The sequence below is a fragment of the Spinacia oleracea genome, chromosome 4 (assembly GCF_020520425.1).
Source record: "Spinacia oleracea cultivar Varoflay chromosome 4, BTI_SOV_V1, whole genome shotgun sequence".
NCBI lineage: Eukaryota > Viridiplantae > Streptophyta > Magnoliopsida > Caryophyllales > Amaranthaceae > Spinacia > Spinacia oleracea.
This window is the reverse complement of record NC_079490.1, coordinates 118,243,074-118,252,010: the sequence shown is the minus strand read 5'-3', so window position 1 is coordinate 118,252,010 and position 8,937 is coordinate 118,243,074. Positions and strand designations below refer to the sequence as shown.

The following is an 8,937-nucleotide window of genomic DNA, read 5'->3' as shown; positions in this document are numbered from 1 at the left end:
AAAACTCAAAGGACCTGAGTAATGTCTTTATAGACACTAACGTTTGATGTTCAATACCTAGGTAAATCGTATAAGGAACAGAATTCAACCAAGATAGATACATAGATATCTTGAGGAATGAAAACTATGAAGACTTTGGAAAGTGCTTCAAAAATATATGACTTACAGGTTAGCTACAACGAATTAAAAATTCCCATTATGGTTTGAGGCCATCAGAAACATAAGTATGGTTCGAGGCCATACAAAATGGTTTGAGGCCATTTTATCCGAAATACCTTCATCTTAAAGAATCAAATCTATGATTTGGTTGATTTGCATAAAGGGTTCACTCCCATTGGTTGCAAACATGTTTTCTAAACATACAACGTGGATTTGCATAAAGGGTTTACTCCCATTTGTTGCAAACATGTTTTCAAAACATACAAAGATGATATTGTATACACATACAAAAGAAAAGCTAGATTGGTGGTTAAAGATTGTAAACAACTTCACGGCGTTGATAATGTTGAAATCTTTTCCACCAAGTCGGAATGCTTGAACTATTTTGGATAAATCTAGCAATCATTGCATATGGCAATATGGCAATTGGAAAACGAAACACCTTACTCAATTGGACTTGTAGAAAGGAATTGTGTACATCACACAATGTAAAAGTTTTGGATGCTAGATAAAAGAGCAAGCTTAAGAAGTCTATTCGTAGATTAAAGCATGCAAGTGGAAATTGGAACATATTTTTCAAGGCTATTGAGCAATCATGGCTTTATGAAAATATGGATCATCTTGTAGATGAGGAGTTTAGTGGGAGCTAAGTCAAGTTTATTGGTTCTATATATGCGATTCATATCTCTCTATTGAAAATGACATTCAAATTCTAAATGGTTAGGTTTGAAAGTATTTGTCAACTTTATAACCATGGCGAAACTTAGAACATACTAGGTTAAAGATCTATTGTATAGGATCTAAAGCGTTGTTTGGGTTCTGTAAAAGTAATTACTAAATCAAACACAATGGAGAGAATCAAAAGAGACTCTTAACCCATATGAGTAAGTCTAAGTTATGAATGCTTTAACTAAGTATAAAGCTAGGCTGCTATCACTAAAGTTAAGCATGAAGGACCTTGAAGAGGTGGCTTCGCCTTATGTCACATGGCAATGCAAAGATTTTAGCAAGATTCAGTATCTCTTGAAACAGAATAAAGCTAAAAGTCACATGGATGGATTTTAAAATGCGAATAGTTTTTGCATTACATTCAATCATGTATGATGTGATACATAGATCGCCAAGATAACTCGTGAACATTGGATCGTGACGAGTTTATACCAATCTCTATTGATCTGGATCAAAGATCATTGGAACAGTATCAAGAACATCCAATACATTTGGATATGTACGATGAGCACTTGATAAGAGGAAGTGAAGATAACTAAAGTTTTGATGCTACATGCATTTGCCGAAGAAAAAGTTGAATCTTGTTGTTAGGCAAACCACAAACATACACAGGCAATTAGGCGTCGTGATTAAAAGGTGGTAACATAGGTTCTAAACCATATGTGATGCATGGGAAACTGAATCAATGATTAGTTTCCAAGTTCTCAGTTGAAAGATGTATCTCCCGCATCTATGTGAACTGGTTGGAGCATTCCAAAAGGGAAGAATCATTTGAAATTCTACATATATAATTGAAATGAATTCATTGTTGCCTAAGAAGCAATAAAAGGGAATTGTTTTAGTGGGAGTTCTTCAATGAACTCAGGTTGATCACAAGTCTGCTACCTGGATGATTTTCTATTTTAGATATGATTATCATTCTAAACAGCAACGAAAGACTAGATCATTCTAGAAACATATTCAAAGATCTTTTCATCTTACATCGAAAGGCTTTCGATAGAAAAAGATGTGAAGGATAGCAAAGTATGATAAACTAAACCTCTTCATTGAATGATACACAACATTCATATGCAGATATGGAATCAAGTTTGAGTTCCATCAATGTTTTAAGTATTGGGTGAAAGGCCTATAACTGTAAAACATTAAATGCTTGATTTTGGGTTAGAGGCCCACAAATTGGTAAGCATTTGGTTTAAACATTTATCATTTATGAAATTATATTTTATAGATCATTTAATTTTGTTTTAGTATTAAATGATAAGTCCATGTGATTCAAATCATTCAAATGGGATGTCAAGATGCACTAGAGGAAAAATCGTTATAAGTGGCTCATCAAAAGTTGCCCTTATCAAACAAGTGCAACCTTTAAGAAATAATAAAAAAAAATTCTGAAGTATTTTCCCTCCTAAACGTGAAGCGCAGCTTTTGCCCTAACATTTTTCTCCCCTTCATTCTTTTCTCTCTCGCAGTACATGTCCAAGAGCTTTTCATTTCGCAAGTTTGCAGAGCTGGTACATTTTGCTCGCTCCCCTTCATTATTTTCTCTCTCGCAGTACATTTTTCTCCTCCATACTTCTCCTCCAGAATTCATCACCGGCCAGCATCTCCACCGCCCAGCTTCACCATCGGCCAGCATCACCACCGCCCAGCTTCACCACCGCCTAGCATCAACACCGGATTCTCAGTCACTCTTCGTCGGCCGTTCTTCACAGTTAATCTTCGCCGGCCGTTCGTCACAGCAGCAGCCCGAGTCTAGTTGCGTCCTCCTCTGCGTCATCTCCACCGGCGACGAGGTTCTCCTCTTCAATTTCCTAGGCTTTGCTCAATTTGTTGTTTTTGGGTCAATTTGCAATGACTTTATTTTGTTAATTTGATGTGGGCGTGTTTGATTTATGGCTGGTGTTAATTGGGGCTTTAGAAAATTCAGCAGATATATAATTTTTGTTTTTTTTTCGGACTTTTTGTTGATTTCTGCTAAATTGATTGATTCTGGGATACTGGGAATGCTGCGTAATAAATTAAACTCCGTAACATCGAGATGAAACACTCTGTTATACATATAAACTACAGAAACACAAGAATTTAACAACAGAAAATGTGTATGTACATACATGAGAAGGTCCAGCATATAAATTACAGAAGTAAGATTGCGCTGTTTACAAAGATGGAGATAAATTAGACACTTTTCTAACAAAAGAAGAAACCAAAAGAATTATGTATATCTGAAAGAATTGCCACGTTTGTCAAGATGATGGTTAAAAAGGTAAAGGAAAAAGGACAAGTTAAATGTGAATGTGAATTTGGATCGATGATCCTCTATCCTCCGTCATTTCTAAAAGATGGGAGAGGTCAAAATTATTAACAGTTGCATATGCTTGAAAACATGTCAACAAGTGGTATCAGCAGCAACAGGCCCTCACTGGAACAGATGAAACCAGTATTGACAAACTAAACAAACTAAACTGGCTCATTCTGAGTGCTTAACTAACTTTCCTGCTTAGGTGAGGTCTCTTTAAAACTTTTCGATAACCAGATAGCAGTTTCCCTAGGAGAAACCTTCTCTAGTCCAAATGGTTTCAACAACACACCAAGTTCATCAAACCTATCTTGTTGCAACAATTTCACACTCAGACCAGTTTCCCTAGGAGTTTGATTTTCTTGTTGTTAATTTCAGCTAGTAAAGTTATAAACAATTAACAAATTATGAAACTCATACCAATTTGTTTAGATGAAATTATGAATAAGTAGGACCATCATTGTTGTGGCGGTTTACATTTGACAAGTTTCTGGTGTTAACTGCCATTTAGAGATGGACCCAATTTAAATGTTGGATTCTAGATTTTTCTCAGAAATAGTTTCACTATGGGTTTTGGTGTGATTAAACTTGTACTGTTTTGTATCATATTGCTGTGATAATACTTGATTTATCTATTTAATCTATCTTTTTGCCAGCTGAAAACTGCTAGGGAAGCAGTAAACTATAGCCTTGTTGAAAGTGCTGTTGGAGCAGTCACAACCGCAGGCGTTTGTTGGAAGTACTCAAAGAGTCCTCATGGTATTTATTTACTACTTTGCATATTTCCCTCATGCTTGTTGCTCATATTTGTCTGATGGTTCATACCTGATATGTAAGATTTCATAGAAGTTGATATTTTGGCTCCAGTCATGTAATTTACTCTTCTCATGTAATTGATATTTGGGATCGAAAATGCCATTTTTGGCCATAAATGACCTATATCGACCAAATGACCCTTAGGCATGCATAACGAACTTGAAATGAGTTTCATAAGCATATAAATAATCATATGAATCACTAAAAAGGTTTAGAATTTTAATATAAGTTCGTTTGGTGATAGTTGGGATCAAAAATGCCATTTTTGGCCATAAATGACCTATATCGACCTAAATGACCCTTAGGCGTGCATAACGAACTTGAAATGAGTTTCATTAGGGATGTCAATGGGGGCGGGGCGGATGCGGATGTAGGTCCCTCCATCCCCATCCCCACCTAAATTTTTCATCCCCATCCCCGCCCCATCACCCATGGCGGGTACAAAATTCATCCCCATCCCCGCCCCAACGGGTGTAAGCTAAAATCCATCCCCGCCCCGCCATCCAACTGGGTATCCATCCCCGTCTTATCCCCGCTTCATACCCGCGCTAATACCCACCTAATTTTTCTTATTTAGCAAATATTTGCTATATATACGGATTAGTCAAAGTTAACTATAGAAAAAAAAAAAAAATACTAATGACTAAAGTAACCTATATAATCAAAAAATACTCGTCATAAAAAAAATTCAAACAAAAAACATAAAAATCTCACCTAAACTTATATTATCACCTAAAGATGCAAATAAATCCAAACTCACCCCATCACCCATGGCGGGTATGAAGCGGGGCGAGTGGGGATGGGGCGGGGCGGGCGGGGATGGGGCGGGTTCAACACAAAATCCACACCCGCCCCATCACCCATGGCGGGTACGATTTTTATACCCATCCCCGCCCCATCACCCGCCAAACCTACCTCCATCCCCGCCTACTTGGGGCGGATGCGGGGCGGGTCTCCCGCGAAACCCGCCCCACTGACATCCCTAAGTTTCATAAACATAAAACTAATTCATATGAATCATTAAAAAGGTTTAGAATGTGGAAATAGGTTCGTTTGTTGTTAGTTGGGATCGAAAATGTCATTTTTGGCCATAAATGACCTATATCGACCCAAATGACCCATAGGCGTGCATAACAAACTGGAAATGACTATTATAAACATATAACTAATCATATTAATCATGAAAAAGGTTTAGAATTTGAATATAAGTTCGTTTGTTGGTAGCTGGGATCGAAAATGTCATTTTTGGCAATAAATGACCTATATTGACCCAAATGACACTTAGGGGTGCATAACGAACTTGAAATGAGTTTCATAAACATATAAGTAATCATATGAATTATGAAAAAGGGTTAGAATGTGGACATAGGATAGTTTGTTGATAGTTGGGATCGAAAATGCATTTTTGGCCATAAATGTCCTATATCAACCCAAATGAACTATAGGCGTGCATAACGAACTTGAAATGAGTTTCATAAACATAAAACTAATCATATGAATCATGAAAAAGGGTTAGTATGTGCATATAAGTTCGTTTCTTGGTAGTTGGGATCGAAAATGCCATTTTTGGCCATAAATGACCTATATAGACCAAATGACCAATAGGCGTGCATAACGAACTTGAAATGAGTCATATAATTATATAACTAATCATATGAATTATGAAAAAAGGTTAGAATGTGGAAATAGGATAGTTTGTTGATAGTTGGGATCGAAAATGCATTTTTGGCCATAAATGACCTATATCGACCCAAATGACCCTTAGGCGTGCATAACGAACTTGAAATGAGTCTTATAATCATATAACTAATCATATAAATCATGAAAAAGGTTTAAAATGTGGATATAAGTTCGTTTGTTGGTAGTTGGGATCGAAAATGCCATTTTGGGCCATAAATGACCTATATCGACCCAAATGACCCATAGGCGTGGATAACGAACAAGAAATGAGTCTTATAATCATATAACTAATCATATGAATCATGAAAACGTTTAGAATATGGAAATAGGTTCGTTTGTTGGTAATTGGGATTGAAAATGCCATTTTTGGCCATAAATGACCTATATCGACCCAAATGACCCTTAGGCCTGCATAATAAACTTGAAATGGGTCTTATAATCATATAACTAATCATTTAAATCATGAAAAAGGTTTAGAATGTGGATATAAGTTCGTTTGTTGGTAGTTGGGATCGAAAATGCCATTTTTGGCCATAAATTCCTATATCGACCCAAATGACCCTTAGGTGTGCATAACGAACTTGAAATGAGTCTTATAATTATATGACTAATCATATAAATCATGAAAAATGTTTAGAATATGGAAATAGGTTCGTTTGTTGGTAGTTGGGTTCGAAAATGCCATTTTTTGCCGTAAATGAACTATATCGCCCCAAATGATCCATAGGCGTGCATAACGAACTTAAAATGAGTCTTACAAACATATGACTAATTATATGAATCATGAAAAACGTTTAGAATATGGAAATAGGTTAGTTTGTTGGTAGTTGGGATTGAAAATGCCATTTCTGACAATAAATGACCTATATCGACCCAAATGACCCTTAGGCGTGCATAACGAACTTGAAATGAGTCTTATAATCATATAACTAATCATATAAATCATGAAAAAGGTTTAGAATGTGGATATAAGTTCGTTTGTTGGTAGTTGGGATCGAAAATGCGATTTTTGGCCATAAATGACCTATATCGACCCAAATGAGCCTTAGGCGTGCATAACAAACTTGAAATGAGTCTTATAATCATATAACTAATCATATAAATCATGAAAAATGTTTAGAATGTGGATATAAGTTCGTTTGTTGGTAGTTGGGATCGAAAATGCCATTTTTGGCCATAAATGACCTATATCGACCCAAATGACCCTTAGGTGTGCATAACGAACTTGAAATGAGTCTTATAAACATATGACTAATCTTATAAATCATGAAAAATGTTTAGAATATGGAAATAGGTTCGTTTGTTTGTAGTTGGGTTCGAAAATGCCATTTTTGGCCATAAATGACCTATATTGACCCAAATCACCCATAGGCGTGCATAAAGAACATGAAATGAGTCTTATAATCATATAACTAATCATATGAATCATGAAAAAGGTTTAGAATTATGAAATAGGTTTGTTTGTTGGTAGTTGGTTTCGAAAATGACATTTTTTGCCATAAATGGCCTATATCGACCCAAATGACCCTTAGGCTTGCATAACGAACTTGAAATGAGTTTCATAAACATATAACTAATCATATGAATCATGAAAAAGGGTTAGAATGTGGAAATAGTTCGTTTGTTGGTAGTTGGGATCGAAAATGCCATTTTTGGCCATAAATGACCTATATCGACCCAAATGACCCACAAGCGTGCATAACGAACTTGAAATGAGTCTTATAAACATATAACTAATCATATAAATCATGTAAAAGATTTAAAAAGTGTACTTAGGTTCATTTTTTGATATTTGGGATCGAAAATGCCATTTTTGGCCAAATATGATCTATATCGAGCTAAGTGAGCCTTAGATGTGCATAAAGAACTTGAAATGAATCGTACACTCAGAAAGTTGTTTTCGCGACCAATATAATTTCTATTTTCGCATATGAAACTTAATTTAATTTATTGGTTTGCATGTACGTTGTTCTTTTAAAGGTTTTCACAACTCCAAGGGAGGGGCCCTTCAACAAAGAGGAGTTGGATGAAGTTCGAGACAAGTGGGCTACTTACTTCAACGATTGTGAATTACCCTCAGTGTAATAATTAGAGCAGGCTTGTAGTTATTCGTGACTCTTACATTATTTTGTTATTTATCGATTTAATTAATTACATTTGAATTAATTCTGAAATATTATTGGAAATTTGAAATTTATATCATTTTTGAGGAATGTCAAGATGAGGTTTGGTGAAACAGTATTCTATAAATTATAATGCAGAATTTTATATTGCAAAATATCAGGAATTATATTGCAGATTTTTTTTTAAAAAAAAAAAATTAATGCCCTTGTTTGCAACAAGAGCAACTTATGTGAAGCTTATAAGTTGCCCTTGTTTCAAACAAGAGCAACTTATGTAAAGCTTATAAGTTGCCCTTGTATGCGACAAGGGCAACTTATAAGTTTCACATAAGTTGCCCTTGTTGCAAACAAGGGCAACTTATAAGATTATAAGTTGCCCTTGTTAAGGGAAACCTTTGATAATTTCACAAAAGTAACCCCCCATATGTTGCCCTTGCAATTGGCAACCTATAAGCCTATTTTAAGGGCAACTTATGATGTTTTTTCCTCTAGTGATGGATTCTTCGACAAAGAAACACCCATAAGTGAACTTGAATATTGAAGTTACAAAGGATCCCAAATCCAGGTCATTGAAAGGTGGACGACCAATGACTAATGAAGATTAGATTGCAAATAGATTACTTAGTTCTGTTTCTTGAGCTAGAGTGACTGGATGTCAGAATCTTTTGCATAGATACTTATTGGATCTTGTATCGGATTAACCTTGAGAACACTTTAAGAGTTTAAAGTTATGTCATAGGTAGTTCTCATTAATGGTGATTAGAAATCGTTCCTCAGAACATGAGAGATTAGGTCTGCTCGTTTGAGAATTAGTTCGCTTTGATGCTAGCTAAACGTCGCACCGTAAAAGGAGGCTATAAAAGCAGTTATTGGGCGTACTATGAATCAAAGTATGTATTCATAGATTGCAAGAATGGATTGTCCTCCTATCTTTGATAGGATATGGTGTTGTTGTGTAACAAGGCCTCTTGGAGAGTTAGATACTGTAAAATGCATGGCCGTGCTCAGAATGGTTAAGGCTTAACCTTCTGTAAAAGTTAACAGTTGAGCTCTTTAATCCGAGAAACACTTCTGGACCTAATAAGGATGGCTTGGATCTTACCTTATGTTCAGCAAGTAACACTAAGCGAAAAA

General features: G+C 35.7%; 1 protein-coding gene across 1 annotated transcript; it reads left to right on the top strand.

The window, feature by feature from the left end:
• The first annotated feature begins 2,280 nt into the window (after positions 1–2,280).
• Positions 2,281–7,958, top strand: LOC130459757 (uncharacterized). Its single transcript, XM_056827294.1, has 3 exons — positions 2,281–2,681; positions 3,841–3,943; positions 7,661–7,958. The coding sequence occupies exons 1-3, from the start codon at positions 2,361–2,363 to the stop codon at positions 7,708–7,710; spliced, it is 474 nt and encodes a 157-aa protein (XP_056683272.1). The 5' UTR covers positions 2,281–2,360; the 3' UTR covers positions 7,711–7,958.
• Positions 7,959–8,937: the final 979 nt, after the last annotated feature.